The 21,897-nt window shown below is 40.6% G+C and overlaps 1 protein-coding gene across 4 annotated transcripts in view; it reads left to right on the forward strand.

The window, feature by feature from the left end:
- tbc1d1 (TBC1 (tre-2/USP6, BUB2, cdc16) domain family, member 1) overlaps window positions 1–21,897 on the forward strand; it is a 56,476-nt gene that overhangs the window by 33,174 nt on the left and 1,405 nt on the right. For all 4 annotated transcript variants that reach the window (XM_080880864.1, XM_080880866.1, XM_080880865.1 and 1 more), the window contains 9 exons: window positions 190–323; window positions 5,278–5,463; window positions 8,389–8,550; window positions 9,262–9,420; window positions 11,783–11,883; window positions 12,066–12,209; window positions 14,266–14,425; window positions 15,434–15,603; window positions 21,656–21,832. In XM_080880864.1, coding sequence (XP_080736990.1) covers window positions 190–323; window positions 5,278–5,463; window positions 8,389–8,550; window positions 9,262–9,420; window positions 11,783–11,883; window positions 12,066–12,209; window positions 14,266–14,425; window positions 15,434–15,603; window positions 21,656–21,832 — 1,393 coding nt within the window. The remainder of the gene's footprint in view (window positions 1–189; window positions 324–5,277; window positions 5,464–8,388; window positions 8,551–9,261; window positions 9,421–11,782; window positions 11,884–12,065; window positions 12,210–14,265; window positions 14,426–15,433; window positions 15,604–21,655; window positions 21,833–21,897) is intronic.

Here is a 21,897-nt window from a genome sequence, read left to right on the forward strand (position 1 = left end):
AGAGTCACAGGCTGAGTCACAGGCTGCATCCGCTTCTGGTTTCATACAGTCTTTGAAGTGGTTTTGATATGTGTACATGCACATGCATGCATACATGTATGTGTAAAAAGTAAGTTCTATCTATCTATTGACTGTTTATCAGGGCACATCTGTAACTACATCTCTGTATTTGGGTGTTTGTGCTGTCAGTGATGTAGTGGCGCTTTCCACACCAAGTGCAGCTGGTGGGGTCGGGGAAAGCCCTCAGCGCAGCCGCCGCCACTCGTGGAGGCAGCAGATCTTCTTGCGGGTCGCTACTCCTCAGAAAGGCACAGACTCCATCGGTAAGGGACACCCACACACACTTAAAACTTTTGAAATCATGGTTAAAGACATAATTCACTTCATGCTGGACCCCTCATTGTTCTTGAGACTGTAGATAACCCCAACATGCTGTGTTGTCATCATGCTCTAAAAAGCAATTCTTGTGTGAAATTAGTTGTATTCCTGTTTATCTTTGGTATATTAGTCTGTCTAATGGCTAATGTAAATTTTAACTTTGGATCCACTTCTAAGCTGAGAACAGAAAAGCTGACAGCGGCTTGCAAAGCTGAAAGTGAAAACACACTCCATAAAGAGTGTGTGTACATGCTTTTCTTTGCTAAAGCCCAGGTTTCTTAAGCATGACAAATTAGCATGAGGCTAACAAATGCGCTGATGGAGTAGAAAATTATGTGGGTGATCAACTAACAGTATGCTGATTTATATAAACATGACACAGCCACTTCATGTAATGACCAATGCATTCTAGCAATTGCAAATTACCAGGCTGAAAATGAGCAGAACTGATGAGGGAGTGAGTAATGTCTTTACAAAAAGTACTTTTTTTTCCTGCTGTAAATGAAATTGCTGGAGAGGGGTACAAGTGTGTGTTACTAGAGCAAGACTTTTAGCACACTAAAAGTCAAACCTTGTGTGTGTGCACACTGCTGAGTAAAGATAAAGGACAAAGTTGTGTGTAGAAATGACAAAACATATGACAAAAAAAAACAGGGTCAAAGCTTAGGCTTAACATTCTCTGTTCCCAGTTTGCACTCGCATTCTTAACCTCTCCACCTGCCATTTCAGATACACAAACATTCATAGGAGAAACTGTCACAGGAACATGAACATTTGTAGATAAATTGTTTCCTATTAAACCTGACTCAATTGAAGTACCTTGCTTACTGCATACCTTAGTAAATCACGTTATTCAGTTTAATAGTTTTTGCGAGTCTAAACAGGAAGCTCATATGCAAAACTGAGACTGCGCTGCTTCAGTAAGCTGTTACTACACTGTTATTAAATCTGCTCCTGCGGTGCAGACACAAAGCATTTCCACTGTGTGTCACTCTTTCATTTAGTTTTATGCTAAGAACTCTCAGAAGAGTTGAAGGCAGAGATTCATAACTTAAACGTAACTCCCTATCTGTTTATCATAACAGTTTTAATTTCTCATCTCCTCCATTTTGGGGAAGCAGTATACTTTTTATTACTTCTTTATTATTATTATTATTTTTTAACCTACGGAAGTCATGCATTAAACATATATTTATATTATATTTAGTTAATCACAGCTATATTTGTTGTTATGTAGGGCTGTAATGAATTGATTATACTAACAGTTGTTGGCAAAGCCCCAGACCTTTGATATCATCAGTAAATTGATCAGTAAACTGAGCAAATAGTACCCAGAAACCTCTTTCTTGATGTTGAAGTGATACTTTCTAAAATGTAAGGTGAAACTAAGAATTTGTGATATATTCATGTACTTTTTATTTGTTTTGGTTTTGGGTTTTTTTACAAATCCAGTATTGGCACTAGATCAGTGGTCCCCAACCTTTTTTGCGCCACAGACTGGTTTTTGTCTGACAATATTTTCAAGGACCGGCCTTTAAGGTGTCGTGAACAAATACAACAAAATAAAACCGATACCAAAAAAAGACGATTCATTCATAACACAAGGGAACAGACCCAGGAAACCGAGTCAACGATAAAAACGATAAAAAAATAATTAAAAAAAACAAACCGCTAAAACCGATAAAAACTCTGAAAACCATAAATTTCATACCCAAGCCTCAACGGTACTAAATGACTCACGGACAGGTACCAGTCTGTGGCCCGGGGATTGGGGACAGCTGCACTAGATGATTATTCTGGTGGAGTGTTAATTTTGTGTTACTGCAGTATAAATTTCTTCACTAATGCTGCTGGTTGATTATTTGAATGCTTGAAAATGAAGATTTGCCTAAAAGCTTGAAAACCTTGAGCAAACAGTTGTAATTGTTGCCTGGGAAATGACAGCTCTTGTCAAATACCGTCAAGGTATGATGGTTACAAGTAGAAAACTGTATAACTTTGGGTAGTGAACAGTTACTTTGACTTCAGATAACTTTGAAATATCAATCACAACATATGTTGACATAAAAATGCCTGTATTTCAGCTTGTGGACATGTCTTAATCATGCTAGTGCTTGCAAGTCTTTGGATTCTGTGTCATAATTATATGTACAGTGCACTCAGGACAGAAGAAGTGTTGACAGTTGAGATAGTTGAGCTTCTCACACTGTAATGCCAGTAAGCACCGAGCAGGAAAGAAGCATGATCCATGTGAGCTGATATAAAACCGTTTTCTCACACAGTGCATTTTATTTACAAAAAGAAGTGTTTTCTGTACTTTGTTATGTCAGTGTTCATTTTGTGTTATTGGAAGACTTGGACTAACAGGGTGTACACTGTTTCTTTCAGTAACATGCATGCATGCATTATTATGATTTTATTTTGTTTTTATGTCCACTGACTCCTTGATTCATCAGCTAATTGCTAAATTGCTGCTTTTCAAAAACTCATTGAGAATAACTAGTTTCACTAGTTTCCACTAGCGGTGTCCTACACTCCCATGTTGTTTGGACATGTATGTGCAGCACATAATGTGTTGTTAACTAGAATGCCTGTTGGTTGTTTTGTCTAGATAAATTATTAAAATGTTAACTAAGAGGCCCTCAAGATCTAACCACTGGGGGGTGCCAAAGATCACATTTCCCAATGTTACGCTTTGTGGCTTTAACGGCACATTACAGCTACAAAGATTTCCATACAGTTAAATAATACCTCCCTGGTGCACCTTCAGCAATATTTAAATCCTCACAAAGGTGGTATTCTTCTCAGGAGTAAGTAACATTATGTAGTTTTCCTATTATTATGTTGACTCGTGCACACGCCCAACTGGAGTCTGTTGGGTGGATATTGTATTTCATAAAATCAGATTGGTATGTTGGACTAATGTGGTTGTTTTCTTCACTTTAACACTGAATGTGCAGAGACTGGTGAAGTCTGTCTTTCTGCATGAATTTGCCCTGTAATTGAAGCATGTTAAATGTTTCAGTTAATGAAATGTGCAGCCAAAGTTTACTTTGACGCTCAACTGCAAGCAAGTGAAGGGAAAAACAGGGCTTTTTTTTTTTTTTTAACAAGTCAATGTGATGGGCTTTGTGCTGGCTGAATGCAGTGCTAAACTTGTTGGGTGTGTATTTATGTGTGTGCGTAGATGCATGAGGTCATGGGCGTGGTGTGTGTGTGTGTGTGTGTGTGTGTGTGTGTGTGTGTGTGTGTGTGTGTGTGTGTGTGTGTGTGTGTGTGTGTGTGTGTGTTTTGCTGGAAGTGGCAGTGTGTCTCAAGGTCATGTTGACAGTCCATACATAGACAGCGCCAGAGGAAAGCGCCAGCCTTGTTGACCCACTTTGCATGGTGTGTGTGTGTGTGTGTGTGTGCACACTGCAACCTGGTTCTGACCAGGTTGTTTGCACAGGGAGTGGATTGTGCCACTTTGTGCCAGAGTGAGTGTGTGTGTGTGTGTGTGTGTGTGTGTGTGTGTGTGTGTGTGTGTTTTTATGTTATTATGAGGAATATGCAGTACCATAGTGTTAGTTGGGGTAAGTAGGCGGGGAATTAATGTCATCAAGTATTGCAGTTTGAAAGTTTGACATTTTTTCACCTAAAGACAAATTGTCACCAGTCTTCTGCTGAAACTGCAGCAGTTGTCTCTCTCTCTAGTAAGAAACATGAATCTGTTAAGAGAGTTGTGCGCGTGCGTGTGAGTGTCTTAGTGTCTTTCTGTGTGTGTCAGCCATGAGTTTGCTTTGTCTTCACCTCTTTTATAACTGAAGAGCCATAAATTTGTGTGGTGACTCGGCTGGTTTCAGCATGTCTTAGAAACAGATGATCACTCCACAAATATAAGACTCGTTTTACACAAAGCCCGCCATTGTGGTGTGCGTGAGTGTTTTTTGTAGTATTGAAAGGATGACCTTTACATATTTTTATTTTTTTTTTCCTCAGAAGAGTCTTTGACAAGGTAAGCATCAGATTTACATACCTAAGTTAGGCTAAGGTATGTGTGTACGTGTGTATTTTAGTGATCAGGATCAATCGTGATATTCCCGCGAACTGAAAGAGAAGTGCGATCTGGATAGTTGGTATGTCGTTCCTCTAAACAACACAGGGTATTTTGAGGTTTGGGATCCACCCTGTACTTTGAGGTGGAGTCACACAAACGCTTTTTTTTTTTTTTTTTTACTGTCTGTGTGTTGCACCCAACTGTGTCAAATATATCTATGTTTAGCATTTTCTTGTTGTTTTGCATGAGTGTCCGTGAGGTTCACCGAAAGAGAGAGAAAGAAGAGAGAGAGAGGGGTCTGGAAGGCTACTTGAATTTTTTTAGAGACGATGATTTTGTTCCTTTTTATACCAACACGTTTGAAAGTAAGAAGAAGTTGACACTCGCCTCTGTCAGGTATGAACAAAAGTTTTGTTCATACCTGTAAACAAAGTGAAGTGTTGAACAAATGTAAATGAAGTGTAAATGAAATGTAAATTTCTTGCTTATTGTCATTGCTAATGGTGAAAGAATCACAACACATCTAACACACAAACCCAGAACTGTGGGTCTGAATCTAATCGGAAGGCCTGCAGTTCTTAAACGGCGTGTTATCTGCTAGTCCAGATGAAGGAATGTGAATGTGCTGCTCATAAATGTTTTTATTAATAAGCTTCTAACTCCAGAAGATATTTGTGATTGTTTCATTTTAAATTGAAATGACTTGGAGTGTTTATTGCTTTTTTTTTTTGCTCAACAAAACTGTTTTTAAAGATACATTTCTCAATCTAAATTAAGATCTTTTTTTACATTTGCTACAGTAAACATCTTGTGCAACATAATCTAATGTAAACTAATATGATAATCTTTTAAATGTCTTTAAGATGGGTCTGATGCCTGTCAGGTTGTGGCCCAGATCGTGGGTGGAGGATCTGGGGACTCGGCGATGAGACCGGTGCCTGAGGAGAAGACGAAGAGAACCAAAGAGGAGCTGAGGGATCTCTGGAAGAAGGCCATCCTGCAGCAGATTCTCCTGCAGAGGATGGAGAGAGAGAACCAGAAGCTACAAGGTGAGCTGGATGAATAAAGGGATTTTTTTTTTTTTTAAAACAGATACACGCAATGAGCCCACACTGACTTTTGAGATTTATTCATATTTACAAGTAACAACTCTTAAAAAATAGCCCTAAACAGAGAAGTTAAAATAAACTTCCCTACAGTGAGACATATAATCAAACTTTGCTATCGCATTTCACAGTGTTGTGGTGTTCAGCCCGTAATCTACACAGCAGCTACTCAAGCATCCTGTTGAGTTGGAGAAAAAACTTCAATGTTTGCCTGAATTTGAGATGTACACATCAAAACGAAATGCACACAAAATAGAAAAACTGGATGAGCCAAATGGTGCTTTATTGCTGTGAAAAAGTGTTTTATTAGCCCTTAACTCTAAAATTTTTGAGGTGTGTTAAATATTACTGCAGTTCTGTCTGAATTCGCTCTGTCTACATGATAACATGCAGGTACTGTTTGTTTCACGTGGCTCATCGGTAGTCATTGACTACACGATGAGTTGGTTTCTCTGGAAGCTAAAAAGTAGGACGAGTCTTTGTTTAAGACACTGGCAACACGCCTTTCCAAATGCATGCTCTTAAAGCTTTGCAAATTGAGTATACACCTACTTTTCTTTATTTAAAATCACAAACCACAAATGATCAAGTTATATAACACGTTATTGCATGTGTGTGCGCGCGCGCGCCCAAAAGTGCTTCCTGGTAGGCACATCTATGGGTGTGCCAAGTGCACCACCTTTTTCCTGACCCAGTTGGCTCATATCTACACCCATCTAGCCATGTGTCATACCTCTGCCTCTATTTATGAACCATAAATTGACAAGCACATGGTGCTAGATTAACGAATGAAGGTCAATATTGATGTAAGAAAAAGAAAATACAGTTGGGACCACAGCCTCACAATTCTGCCTCACGCAGACACTCTGATCGCACTACACAAACACACACCAATCCAAACATTGCCAGCGTGTGGCGGCTTTCTTGGCGCTCTGTAGATTTATTGTGTTTTAGTCTCCCACAGCGTGCATTCCACCTTTCTGTCCGTTATTTGTCAGGGTGGAGCCCGACTCCGTATCCTCCATTCTATGAGTTTATCTCTCTCACTGCCGCCTGGTTTGTGGGTCAACTATGAAAACACGCGCGTGCACGTCCATCCATGTGTGCGTATCTTTGTCAGCTCCAGGGTGGGTTATCCTATCCTGTTGTGTTTTATCAAGGGTGGAGTTTTCCGGCGGCAGTGAAAGAGAAAGAAAAGAAAGTAGGAGACAAGGAGAAGGCTAGACAGAGGAAAGAGAAGGAGCGCTAGCTGGGCTCCTGCCAGTGTGCCACTCCTGAGTGACGAGACACTGCTTGCTCTGAACAGATGATAAGACAGACGGCATGGCCACAGCCTCAGCATCTATTCTTACTATGGGTGTGTCAGCTATCTGCTCCGTCCAAGTTTTTTCCCATTAATCTAGATTATGCCTTCCAGGTCATTCCTCTACATTTCTGATTTATGTCCCATAAAAGGTATTCATACAGCTTTTTTTCAGTTTTTTTCCTTAGACCGTTTATTTTGTGAGTTCAAAGCAGCCCTAAAATTACATTTCTTAGTTTGTTTAATAACATTGTGCTGCTAGTCTTTTTCTTTCTATTTTTTTTTTTTTTTTTTTAATATTCATTCAGCCTTTTTTCCTCTTACACCTTATTTTCCTAGAGTCCTTTGCAGTGCCGGCTGCGATGGGTGGCCTCCTGTCTCTGTCTCTGTCCTCCTGTAATGATGATATCACTCTCCCGAGCGCAGCCAAGCTGCAGCTGGTCACTGGGTGGACACCACATTTGAACGGAAAGGGTGGGGGCGTCCACAGGGGAAGAGGGAGGGGGTAGTGGTGGGACTATACAGACATGGGATTGACTGAGAAGAAAAAAGAGAGAAGACATGGGTTTTGGGCTAAGAGATTTGGGGAGGGAGAGAGGAAGGGTGTTGTCATAGAGAGAGGAACAGATGAGGGGTGCTGGGTGTGCCCTCACCTTCTTTGATCACTGGTGTCAACATGTTGCAACGGAATTCAGTTTGTGTTTTTCTGTTTGGTTTGTAAACTGTACTAACCTGAAAGTCCAGTGGGAGGTTTTCCTTTACATCGAACCAAAAAAGACAAACAAAAAAGTTTCATAAATAAAGGGGATGTTGCAATTATGTACGTCTCCAGTTATTGCTAATTAGAACGTGTGTGTCTCCATGTGAAAATTAAGGCATCCTCGGGGTATTTTTTTGACTGTGGGTCGTAAACAAGAGCTGTGTCTTTCATAGCTTAGAGCAACACTTTCTGTACTAACTGAAGGGATCTATTGAGAATTCCAGCTACAGGATGTTGCAGAGGGTCGGACAGACAGCTGTGGTCTTATGTTCCTTTGAAGGGGTTGCAAAGAAAACACCCATAGAAGCAGATCTAGTGACAGTAAAGTTTCTATAATCAGCATGGTTAAGCACAGTAGAGTAAATTGCACTCTGGATGCCATGTAAAGGGGACACTTTCCTTAAAGAACCTGAAGAGTCATCAAGCAAGTTGTCACCGCTGTTTAGTGATTTTCTTTTCTTTTCACTCACTATCACCTGTATCTTCTGACCTTTGCTGAGAAGTGTATTAATGCAGTGCAGCTGCATGTTTCTGCTCATCACTTTGCCACAACAAAGAGCGAACGAAAGTCAGGATTAGTAATTTATCAAAGTGCACGGGTGCTATGTGAGGCTCATTTTAATACGCAAAACCAAACTGAAATCGATAGCGCATAATTCCGAGAGTTTTGAGCAGCGCACATAATGATGAGATGATGGGCTCAAATAGTTCTCAGAAACCGAGTCCTAACACCTCAGCTCCACCAGCAAACGCACAGTGTTGTTGCTTTTTCTCACATGTGTTGTTTGTGTGTTTGTGTTTGTAGCATCAGAGAACGATCTGCAGAACAAGCGCCTGAAGTTGGACTATGAAGAAATCACTCCGTGTCTGAAGGAGGTCACGCTGGTGTGGGAGAAAATGCTAGGAACTCCCGGGAGGGCAAAGGTCAAATTTGACGCCGAGACCATACATACTGCAGTTGCACAAGGTACATACTTGGCTCCACAAACACATGCTCTATATCAGTTCCTCCTGTAAATGTTTATTCTTCTTAAAATCAGCAGAGATTTTCAAATATTGACCAAACCTTAACGCACAAAGCTCCAAAAACTGTAACTTATCTTCATAACTGTTTTTTAAAATGTGGCAAAAGCAAGGTGACTGAATTCCATGAGGCATTCTACTCACTGTTTTTGGGCACAGTGAACTCGGTGTCTATTCCCCTTGACATTTTTATCTCTGGTGCGTGTCTCTAATCATCAGGCCTTTTTGTTCTGTCCATTTTCTAGTATCAGCATGTTCTGCAGCGTGGACAGGAAGGTTATCTACTGTGCACACGGCCTCGAACAACGAGTCCAACACACGTATTTACACACAGAAAGGTCACCATATAACAAATAGCAGTCTGAGAACCTGGTGAATTAGGGATACAATAATCCATCTGAGAGGAAGCTGAGAGTAAATTTTACATGCAAGAAGCGGGCAAGCGGTGATTGAACGATGCTCGGGATATTAGTAGATTAAAATTATGATGGAGACAACTTCTGTTACTAAGTTCTACAGGCATGTACAAATAGTTAATAACTCAAGAAGGGTAGAAATCCCTTTGGACATGGCGGACGCGTTTCACTCAACATGGTAGCGTTCTGTCCCACGTTTGTCCTCATCACCCTCTCCTTCCTTTATCGTTGTCTGGCAGGTGTCCCAAGGCAACACAGAGGAGAGATCTGGAAGTTTCTCGCCGAACAGTACCGGCTAACACAGACAGTCCCTTCCCGGCCCCCTTCTAATCACACTCCATACAAAGAGCTGCTGAAACAACTCACCTCACAGCAACATGCCATCCTCATCGACCTGGGTAATGCATCCACGGTTAACATGCAGGGTTAAACTGCGTGTGGGTTATCTAAATGTGCCTGGTACATTCGCTTTCCCATGTCGTCAATGTCACAAAAGTGATTTTTAACAATGTGTATATTTTACGAATCGCAGTCTAATTCAAAACAGTAAATAAATAAACACATTTTATGTCATCAGTTAAGTCTAATAACTTTAGTCTAATTGCAGTCGTTGTATGCATAAAATGCCTACACACTTTCTTTTACAGCCAAATGTAAGTTGGTTGTTTCTTTAAATAATATATTTTCTCTAAATGCTATGTATGCCACAAACACTGCCAACGCATTATTAATCCCATTTGAACCCCTGATTACCACTGGTGATCGTTGGCCTGCAGGCTGCCTGTTGAAGAACCTGTAATTTAAAAACAAAAAAACTCGTGAGCTAAACTTGATTCATTGCCTTTTTTTCTGTTCTTATTTATGCTGTTTTGCAACGTTTGGATGACTCCCTGACAGTCACACTTAGACCACTTGCAGATTCACACTGGCAGTTTCCTCATGACCTTGGACTGATCCTTTAACATTGAAGCCCAATCAGGAGCATCGTTTGTGTTTTTGTGTTTAGACAGTCAGTGTCGAGTTCTACTGGAATGACCCAGAGGCGTCTCAGGTTGAACGTGCAGCAAAACTGTCAAAAGTGTGTATCACAGATTTTCCCCTTCAGGTGTTCAGAATGAGACTTTCGAAGAGTGAGCCAAACATAACAGGAGCAAGCTGAACGGCTATAAGGAGAATGCCTTTAATGGTTTAAGAGCCATATTTACTTAGAAAGTAAAGTGTTTGATTCTTTGTCGTCATACCCTGTACATCTATAACCTTTAATATAGGTGCAACAGCTGATTGTGAGCACGGGAGCCTCTCTAATCCTTTTGTTTGGCGCTTCAGTCAGCATGCATACCAAGCATAATCACTACTTTGTAGCTACAGTGCATAAAGGAAAAGAAACATAAGATTTTAGTAGAACTGTTGCTTTTAAATAATCAATTTGTCAGTCTCTTTGTGTGACGTGTGTGATGTTTATAAATTCACGTAGCCAAACACCTCATTGTTCCCACTGGTTTATGGTCATTCTTTGACAAGTACTGTGAAAAATGTAAATTTCCTTCTGCGTGATACCAAGAAGTCAAACGTACATAGCAAACGCCACATAAACTGCATATATTCTTTTGTATTTGTCAAACCTCATTTTAACACTTTCTCCCTTAAATGCTCCCAACACCTCCCACCCAAAAACCCACATACACTCACTACCTACACCCCACCCATATAACACCCACATATATATACATAGACACATCCACCCACAGATCTGTCCCTGTAGTGCTTCCCCTCCCTCAGTTTTTGCTTTTGACCCTGTGTTTTTCATGTTATTTACTCTACATCTAATAGGGCAGGGACAGCTGTAACGGCGTGCACATACAAACTGGTGGTTTGCATACATGGTCTAATATAAAGGTGTTATATGCAGTGTGATAAACACAGTGTTTGTCACACTGAAGCTACAAAAATAAGAATGCAGGTAGAAGATTTATGGCAGCTCAAGGCTATTTCCTTCACATAAACAAGCAAAAGAGGAATTTATTTATTTTTTTGGTTAGAATGTAGGTGCGTAACACATTGCATTCCCACACCTTTTATGTAGCAGAATAGACACACTTTCCTCCAGGCAGGGGAGGGAGTCATGACATTATGTTCACCAGCTTAAATCCCCCACGCACATTCCTTTAATATACACTCACACGGTTTTCATTCGGTTCTCTAAAACCTCACATCACTAACTGTAAATCAAGTCCTCAGTCCCCTGACACACACCTGCCAATTACTAGTCTGTCCTTCCTTAGAGTGCTTTTTTGTTTTGTTTTTAAATGGAGCGCATTCCTTATTGTCATTTTTGAAACATACACGTCCAATCCACTAATACACGTTAAGCCTCTGAAGCACGGGGATCGGTTCTCTTTAAAAAGCTGCATTCATCTGTGCGCTTCTCAAGAACCTGTTTGTAAGTGTGTTTGCTCCAAAAGAGTACGTGCATGCAGCTGCACTGAGCTCCTTTTTAACGTCAACAGCAAAGTGAGAAGTTCTGCATCCACAGCGAAGATCAGCAGTGTATATGCTTTGTTCAAAAACATGGACACACCCAGATGCTGCTGAATAGAATAGAGCGAATTAAAATAAACCATGAGAAGAAAATGTTACACTTCTAAAGCTGTGTCAGTGTTGTTTTCGACTGCGTATCTGGTGCATTAGTTTGAAATAATATTTAATGCAAACTACGGACGTTGCTGAGAGATAATATGCCGCTCCGCTCTTCTCTTCCAGGTCGTACTTTTCCCACACATCCATATTTCCAAGCCCAGCTGGGGGCAGGACAGCTGTCTCTCTATAATATCCTGAAAGCCTACTCACTGCTTGACCCTGAGGTATCATTGAATTCTGTTTTTGCTTTATTTCTGCCTTTCTCCTCTTTCATTCTGCATGTTTCTTTTGATATTCAGTGGAAAAAAGGAAGAAAAAAAAGCCAGCTGTTACCTGTCTTTTAGACTTGAGAGAGTTTCCCTCCCCTGTGTTGTCGGCATCAAGTTTGTGGTTGTCGTTTTTGTAGGTGGGATACTGCCAGGGCCTGTCCTTCATCGCTGGAGTGCTGCTTTTACACATGGGGGAAGAAGACGCCTTCGACATGCTCAAATTTCTAATGTACGATGCTGGGCTCCGCAAACAGTACAGGCCTGACATGATTATCCTGCAGGTACAGTGTTCACCCACACAATATTCTCTTGTCAGTGTCCCCAAACAACTTAATCTACATTATGTTTCCCTTTCTTAAATACTTGAATCACATGAGCAAAGCCCTCCAGTTCCAGTGGTTATGTAGTTGAGTAATGTCACTAACTCACATTTTCTGGAATTTGATGCTTCTTATTCCCCTTTTTTTGTTTTTAGATGACACGTCTGCTTACGTTTTCGTTTTCAAACAAAAACAGTGAATTAATGGCCTCTAGAGCGTTGGTGAGGTTGAGACATGGTCTTAGTGCTTGGCATTGGAATTTAGTTGCATTAGTACTCGCCACACAGTTGGTAAATAGTGCTCGTGTTACAGATAACTACGTCATTGGTTTTGAATTCCAGTGTGGGATTGAATTTCATCTTTTGATAGAACTAGAACCAAAAGAGCTACATACTATGGTTAAATGCTAAACAACCTTGTTATCATGCTAAACATCATGTGTTTTGTTCCTGAATTCAAGCGCAGGTCACGTAACAATAAAAAGCTTGTGAGCTAATCCAGGGAGTCCAACACCAGTCCAACATGCGGCATACTCCACAATAATATTGCACAGGACTGTTGCTTTTTCTCAAGCTTCAAACTATGAATATGAACGAAGTGCTGTTACGATCTTGGTGCTCGTGATCCTTAATCAATAAATTCAAAAGGTCCTTGACGGCTTTCCACTTTGTGAACGTTATACACACCTTTTGTGAACAATCCCTCATTTTACTTTGCTGCTAGAATGAAAGTGTACAAAACCAGATAATAACTCATCAATCATTTTGTGGTTTTTGAGGTCAAAACGAGAAATTCTATATTGTCAAAGCAAATATGATGACGGGATGAGGCAGGTTGTCTGCTGTGGTGACCCCAAGAGGGGAGCAGCTGAAAGAATTCCTGGCGAGTCTGGTTCTTCCACACAAACTGTGCCAAATCTGCTGTTAATCAAAGTGATTACAAGCTTTTACGGCAGCACCATGTGGCTCTTTGTGACCAATTTCACTCAGCGGCAACCAGCAGCTACTCACCAGCTGGTTGAGGTAGACACATTTTTCCCTTGTGGTCTGTGGTGGCCACAGGATCACTATGTTCTAGGTCTGTGTGACTGATTTCATAGTATTTGCAAGGAACCTCATGTAACTGGTTGCATCCTCATTTTCATCCAGGAATAGTGGTTGCCAAGCAGTCAACAACTGGCCTTTATGGCTGAGGCCTAACCTGAAAGTTCTGTGAGGTGCTTAAAAGTTTTTCCCATCCTTGTGTACAAACACTCATATGGCTAACCCCGATCATAAATAACGTGAAATTTAATTAAAGATGGTTTTAAAAATAAACTGTGTTGTTCTCTTTGAGTGTTAAGTGACGATAATACACAGTGAGGCAGCAGCATACACTTAAATGACATCTGCATAATCCAGCACTGGTAAAAAGGCCATTTTCCATAGTGTACCCTGACTAGTTTAAGAGTCACTGTTGTCAGCATTTCAGTTTAACATTAATCTAATCAAAACTTATTTCTTATACCACTTTAAATGAGGCACCTTCGGTAAACTTGGTGTGGATGTGATCTACCACGGATAACGTTGGAGTTGCTCTGTAGAAAGACAAATTGATATGACCTCACCGCAGCACTTTGTATGAGGGAGTTAGGAAAGTATTCACATTTAGTGCAATACTCTATACTTTGCTATGGTGAATGAACGGAGTGGCTCATTAATGATAAGTGAAAAATTGCTTAAAAAATAATTGTCATACCACACAGGAAGCCCTCGTTTTACCCTCCAAGGAGGTGACCTCATAATAAGGTGTCGTGTTATTGGTCCATTCTTAAACTTGTGTTTGCGTCGTAAACTTAAGGGGAAAAAAATCTTTCCATTTTTTACCAAGACGTTTGTCTTCCTGAATACTCTCTATTAAAATCCTACAAATGTTCATGTATAACAGATCCAGTTTTTAAAGCATGTGTGAAATAATAAAAGCCCCTCATACAAAGTCATGTTACACCTTTACAACGAAGTGCTGTTGCTCCTCTCAGATCCAGATGTACCAGCTGTCGCGGCTGCTTCATGACTATCACAGGGATCTTTACAGCCACTTGGAGCAGCAGGAGATCGGGCCCAGCTTATATGCCACCCCCTGGTTCCTCACGGTCTTCGCCTCACACTTTCCCCTCGGGTTTGTGGCCAGAGTTTTTGGTAAGCTTTGAAGGCTTTCTATTTCTGCACAGTGGATTTGGTGGGTCGCCGCCTTGTTTCTTCTTCCTGATAGAAGCACAGCAGTATTGACGCATGACAGGAAAAAGGATGACGGGGCGTTTACAGTGATGTTTAGTTATCTCTACTCCCTAGGTATCTCATCTAATTAGATCTTGAACCCAAAATGCTGAAAGGAAATTGTCAGAGCTAAATGAAATTTTAGTAACTGATTGAAGATAAGTAGTACTATAATCCTGAAAGTTTGGTGAAGGAGTTGGGGAGGGACTTCAGGCAAAGTAAAGGATTCAGTTGAGTCATGTGCACACTGAGACTCAGTTACAGTTACTGTTTATCTGTTAAGTGACCTTTTCCTCATTTGTGTAAATGCCATCACGCCCACAGAGGGTATATGTTTTCTGCAGTTGCCTTTCTCTCTACCTCATTCCTTCCGCACTTTTGTTTTCACGCCTAATTTCTTACATAGTACTCAGTCATTGAACCAGACTCACTGGCTCCTTGTGCTCATCTGAGCATAACACTTCATTTGTGTGTGTGTTGACGTGCACGAGCGTGCGTGTGTTGCGCTTAGCGGCCATCACATTTGCACTGTCAGGTCTTTGATATCATCTGTGGGGCCCACACCTCTGCTGCCATTCCTTAATCTTCTGTATGATCTCATGCAATCCTGCCTAACCCTTACCACACCCTGATGTATTCACAGTATACACACACAAATGCTCTCTGGCTCTGCAGATTCACAATGGCCTACATTTATGTTTGCTTAAACGTTTTCTGCTGACGTCAAATCATTCTTCCCATTAATGAGCCTTTAAGTTGCCATTAAACAGGGTAAGCTCTGCTGTCAGCACATGTCAGTATTGATTTTTACAATATGTAATTTAAGAGTGCCGTCACGCTAGAGCCTTTTTTAGCCTCCTTTCCCTGTGTTTTCTGGGTTTTTTCCCCGCTTGCCTCTGTAACTTATCCTTCCTTTTTGTCCTCTGTCAGATATGGTGTTTCTGCAGGGGTCAGAGGTCATCTTCAAGGTGGCCTTAAGCCTGCTGGGGAGCCACAAGCCTCTGATCCTGCAGCACGACAGCTTGGAGTCTATTGTGGATTTCATCAAGACCATGCTACCCAACCTGGGCCTTGTACAGATGGAGAAAACCATCAACCAGGTTAGACAAGGAGACAAAGTTGTTTAGTAATGTGTAACTACTCATTTTAACTAGGGCTGCTCGATTATGGCAAAAATGATAATCGCGATTATTTTCACTGAAATTGAGATCTCGATTATTTGACGATATTTATTTAACAATAACAATGTATTGAATAATGACTTTAAAAAATAATATAAAATAGTGTGCAAATACTGATAACAGTGCAAATGTTTGCAATATAAAAAATAAATGAAAAATGTAAACATCTATGTTTAGTGAACTTTGCAGTGTTGCTCTGTGGTGCAGCTACGACACTGTAGCAAAGTTTACACACTATGTCTACTTGATCCACGTCTGACTCCGCGAACCCATAATGTTTCCACACCACTGAAGTTTTCTTTACCTCTCTTTTCAACCAACGGCAGTCACTCTCCTCTCCAAATAACTTCTGCTTAGCTTTCCGAGCTTCCCTCGGGTCCTCTTAATTGTTGTGACACGTGTTCGAAATGCAGAGAGGTGCGCTCGATTTGCCACACGGAGCAGCGCGAGAGTAAAGCACGAGGGAGGGGCTAATAATCGGCTCAGTCATTTCTAATGATCGTTGAAAGCCCAGATCGTAATCGTGATTAAAATTCGATTAATTGAGCAGCCCTAATTTTAACACTGGAGTACAGAAATCTATTTTTTTTTTTTTTTAATTTTTTTTTTTATCAGTGTGATCTTATGTATTGAGTTTTGGGAGCTATAGAAAGGTTGTGAGCCATCGTCCTATTGACAGGGTTTTAATAGTTTTGCGATTTCATTAGTTTTTATTTTTATTTAGTTTTGACTTCAGATTTTCAATTTTATATCAGTTTTAATTAGTTTTTACCAATTGTTTGCTAGTTTAGTTTTTATTTTATTTGAAAATCCTTAGTTTCAGTTTAGTTTTGATTAGTTTCAGTTATAGTTTTAGTTGTGTTTGCAATAATTAAGTGTAACAAAATCCCAGTTTCATCATATCAGTCATGCTCTTCTGCTTATCCTTGGGTATGTTGCTATTCCAGCTACCATACCCTGCACCCTGGACAGGTCGCCTGCCTGTCGCAGGGCTAACATGCAGAGACAGACAACTCACATTCCCAGCTATGGGTTCTTTAAATAAATAAATAAATAAAGGCAGATGAACAACCATTGATACCAGGCAACTATAAAATGTATATCTTGGCCCCAATAAGACTATTAACTCTTGCAGCACCGGGTGTTCATAATTTTGGTTCATATGAATTGATAAACTTTTTGAAGGCAATTGACTCACACAGTTATGTAGATATCTCCGTCCTGTTGTCTCGGGATGCATCACGCTGCCTTGCCTGGGGTTAGCTTCTGTTTCTGGGGATGAGGGTTGAGTGTGCTCCCTTACCTTCTCAAGGTAAGCTAGGTTAACCTTCTTGTGTGAGCTTTTCAAGTGCACTTTAAGGTTTGTGGGATTTTTTTCCCTTTAGAAATGCCCCTCATAATTTGTCTCTTTCCACTACAAGACACTTGCTTCATCCAAAACACAGTCATGTTCAAAGTAATCCCAAATTTGACTCTGGCGCTTTCTCCCGACTTTTCCTGACATGATTCTGCGCGTGGACGGAGCGGCAACACAGACGACTCGACTAACGTACTGCCACCTGCTGGCATAATGAGACAGCAAGAGAAAAATCTGGAAACTAAACTTATTTTCACCCTTGACTATTGTATGACACGCACACATCAATGAAAACTAAACACATTTTTGCTATAAATTCAGGTAATTTTAGTTAGTTTTGTGAACACTCATTACAGTTTTAGTTAGTTTTCCTTTTTTTGTTTTTATTTTTGTTTCCGTTAACGAAAATGTTTTTTCACTTCTAGTTTTCGTTATTTCGTTAGTTTTCATTAACGATAATAACCTTGCCTATTGAGATAATTGAGTCATTGCTGAACAATTGGTCTGGCGTGATTTTTAATTTTCATGTTTGAAACAAAACTAACAACTAGTTGGATGTAGGACAGTGAGAAAGACTTTCTCTATGAATTCCTAAAGAAATATCTGTTCACAATGTACGTGTGTACTTTCATTTTAAAGAGCGAGTGATGCATAACTATTCTAGATAAATGTTAGTCAGCGGTAAAAAGTAACTTCTTTTTTTTTCCCCCAGTGTTTTCTATCAGACTCTTGATATTTGGTCTTTTCTATGGTTGAAAATAGGGCTGGGCTATATCATACCGTTCACGGTAATACTGGCGCATGCGCAGTGCCTTTGTTTACATACGCACATGGCGGCGACGCAGAATGAGAAGAGCGAAAGTTGATCGTTAAATGAAACGGATGAACCAGAATTGGTTTGTAAAAATGCTGCAACTTCAGTGGTGTGGAACTGGTTTAGCTTTCGTCCATCAGATACACAACAAAGCACTATTTTTGGTAGTGCATGCTAGCGGGCCGTCGTTATTACCGTGTTTTTTGGAAAACCAATCCTTTGATTTTTCTGAAAATCGACAGTGCCCCTTATAATCCCGTGTGCCTTATGTATGAATTCTGGTTGTGTTTACTGACCTGGAAACAATTTTATGTCGTACACGGCGCTCGAAAATCAGTCAAATGTTTCAGTACGACTTTGCTAAGCTACGAACCCGCACCGCTTGATGGATTGTCGGAGCATTACGGCTATCGTAGGAAGGAGCCTCGCGGAGTGATACGTACTGCGCTTCAACATAATATTACCCTATTATGTGTATAACCTCTTTTTAAGTTTTGTGGATACATGGTTATGCTGAGGATATGTTGGCCAATTTCCACTGGAAATGCCTTTAGGTTAAACTGTCAGCAAGGATTTTGCATTTGCACTGTTAAATTTTTATATAACTTTAATGCACATAAAAAAACAGCTGCTTGTTTAAGTGAAAATACATTCATGGTTGTTTTTTTGTTTTTTGTTTTTTTGCACTAATAAAGTTGAGGAGTTGTAAAGTATTTTGTCTAGTGTCAATTATATCGTTAGTTATATTGTTATCACAAATTTTCAAATGTATATCGTGATAAATATTTTTGGTCATATCGCCATGCTCTAGTTGAAAATGCAGAAACGCTGATTCTACAACAGCCGGTGTGACAAAAATACTGATCTTTTGCACAATTTGATGCCTTTATAACACAAACATTCTATTTAAAATGATCTGAACTTCGTATGTGAAAACAGAGGAACGCCTGTTACTTCCTGTGGGACCTAATGCTACAGATTTTTGCAGCTTTCAGTTTTCTTTCTAAGATCTATATTTGACATATGGCAAAAATCAGCTCGTCTTCAATCCAAAGTTTTAACAGATAAAACTTTGGATTGAGGAGGTGGAGAAGATTTATGTAATAAACGTTTTCATTTATCTCCATAATTCTCCTCGTAACATCTTTGATCCGTTGCTCATACCGAGGCTGCTGGCTTGTGGCTGGCTCTGAGCTCTGGATAGCTTTAGCTTTAGCCAGTTTGCCTTTGTTTGTCTTTGAAATGTCCTCCATGTTCAGCTGTGAGGTTTGTTATAAAAAATTTCCTGGTGGTCCTCCTGCAGTTTATTTTGGCGACTTTGTGCCTTTACTCACGCTCATACCAGACATCGTTCACACGATAACCAGCACCGAGCTCATCAGATTAGCTGTTGTAAAACTGGACGTTCTTTTCTTGTCTGTTGTTGCTCTAAATGAGCTCACGAAACTATTAAAACATTTTTACTAAGTTCACGGAACAGATGTTTCATTTTGAGATCTGGTTTTACAACTCGCAGCAGTTAAAGGAGACAGTTTAATGGCTTCACAATGAGACAAAGGAGAATGATATCCTGCTTGAGTGACAGAGGCTATCAGGGCCAGCCACACCCTGCCTTTACAACAGTGATGAGAGCAGCTGATGGGTGGAGTGTGTGTGTGTGAAGTTATGTAAATTTTACCTCATGCGTCACCATTTGGAAAAATACCACGTCAGTAAGATGGGCCTCTCACGCTGATCGACTCGAGTGGGTAAAATCTCATAGTCTTGGTCAGGTTTCACTTTTTAGTGTAATTTATGGTTGCCATGAGAAAATGTTAACCATTAAGGTGCGCGGTAATGTGGCTGTCAGCTATCACTAGGGATGGGTATCGTTTAGGTTTTATCCGATACCGGTGCCAAACCGGTACTTTTGAAATGGTGCCGGTGCTCAAACGGTGCTCAAACCGGTGCTTAAAGAATGGAGAACACAAAATTGGTCCAAAAACCTCTCATGTTCAGCTGTTTTTTTTGTAAAAAGATAACAATGTTAGCCTTTTCTGCAGCTAGAGGGCATATATGGTATCACTCTTGGCTGGAAGCAGTGCTTAATCAATGGAAAAAACACAAACTTTGTCCAAAAACCTCTCATGTTTAGCTGTTTTCCACTTTTTCTTTGGTCATTTTAGCCTTTTTGGCCAGGGTGAAGGGAGTATCTGCCATCAAACAAGAAGACAGCCACATGTAGCTATGATGATGTTTGCTAGTTCACCTTACATGCATTAATGTAATAACGTGGTTAGCCTACTCAACGTAAATTACACACGAACAACATTAAGCTACTCACGCGGAGAAGAACGGCTGCTGCTGCTGCCATCATCATCCGTCATCATTTCTGCTACACTGGCAGGGCTAGGGGCCAGGACTCTCCTCTTCGGGTTCTTGGGGGATGTTGCTAACTCCGGGTCCGATAACAGGCAACCCACGCACAGTAGATGCGCTCGGTGTGAGCTCTTGCAGCAAGCTATCAAATACGGCGCATTTCTCGGCTTTAAAAAAACGCTATGCGTCGCCAGGTGTTTCATCGGATTTGAGGTGTTACCTCCTTTGACAGTATCACAGTATCAGCTTAAAGCACTTGTTGCTGCTGAGTTTGCATCTTTTGCTGTGAAGTACAGCCAGACTTTTGACCGCTTCGCCTTGGACATTTTTAATCTGTAGCTCTGCTCTAAAAGAACGTACGTACCTGGGCCCGCCTACTATCCTCGGAAACGTAAAATGATTGGCTAGAAGTGTATCACAGCTCAGGAAAAAAAAAGCACCGAAATAAAGCACCGAAATGTGCGCTGCTTTTCGGTCTGGTTACTACCGTTTATGTCAGAACCGATACCGGTACCCATCCCTAGCTATCACAGATGACACAGAGCTAATAACTCATGGTAAGCTATACTTTAGAAGGTACGCGCTTATCTTATAATTTCTATGAGATGGCAAACTGCTTACTTGCCGGTACTTTCCCTCCAGTGCCACTTTTTCATATCGGATTATGTATATGTTACATGTGTTATGACTCACAGTTTCATCTGAGAAAAAAAAAAAGAAAAGTGGGAGTGAACATACTGGATGTGTGGAGACTCCAGGTCAGTTCATTGTTTTGTAATGCCGAAATGTGAAAAATTCTTTGGTCTGGACAACAGCAGCCTGCTCAGTGTGTGTAATGTGTTGACATTGTAGAGTAAACATCCCCAGTTTCACACGAGGCTTTGTTCCTAGTTTTGACCACCATTGCTGTGAGTAATGATAACGTAATTTTGCTGAGAAACACAAAGTGCCCTCAGTGAAATAAAGGGAATACACGTGAGCAAAAGACTATTTTTTTAATTTAAATATATAGATATATATGAGAAATCTCAGTTAATGAGCAGCTCTAAACCGAATGTGTTTGAAGTCTTGTTGAATTGTGTGATTGTGCGGCTGCTTTTGTTTACTGCCTCCAAATGTTGTCTTTGGTGAGAACAATTAGGAATAACGACCGAGCTGCAATAATGAGAGCCGAGTTATAAACAGCAGTGCTAAACTTGTGGAGTACTTTGAGTTTCCATTATTACTCAGTTAAATAGTTACAAAGCCAAAGCAAGAGTTTTAGATCAATCAAATCAGTAAAAATAACAATTAAACCCACTTTTAACCTGGTCATATTCCTTTTATATCCTCCTCACATACATTCTTTTATAATGGTATGACACGATGGAAACACGATTCTCCTGTTTGCAAGCAGTTCAAATGTTCACCCAGCTGAGAGTTATTAAATGCCTCTGCTTCAGGTTTGTGAGATGGATGTGTCCAAGCAGCTCCAAGCCTATGAGGTGGAGTACCACGTGTTGCAGGATGAGCTGCTGGACACGCCCCCGACCCTCAACCAGCACCAGCGAGCTGCGCAGCTGGAGAGGACCAATCAGAGCCTGCGACAGCAGAACCTCGACCTGCTCGAGGAGCTCCAGGTACACACACACACACGCACGCTTGCACAAAAGAAGAAAAGCTGCCTTTGCCCGTTCTTTGTTCC

The sequence above is a fragment of the Rhamphochromis sp. 'chilingali' genome (assembly GCF_963969265.1).
Source record: "Rhamphochromis sp. 'chilingali' genome assembly, chromosome: 4".
NCBI lineage: Eukaryota > Metazoa > Chordata > Actinopteri > Cichliformes > Cichlidae > Rhamphochromis > Rhamphochromis sp. 'chilingali'.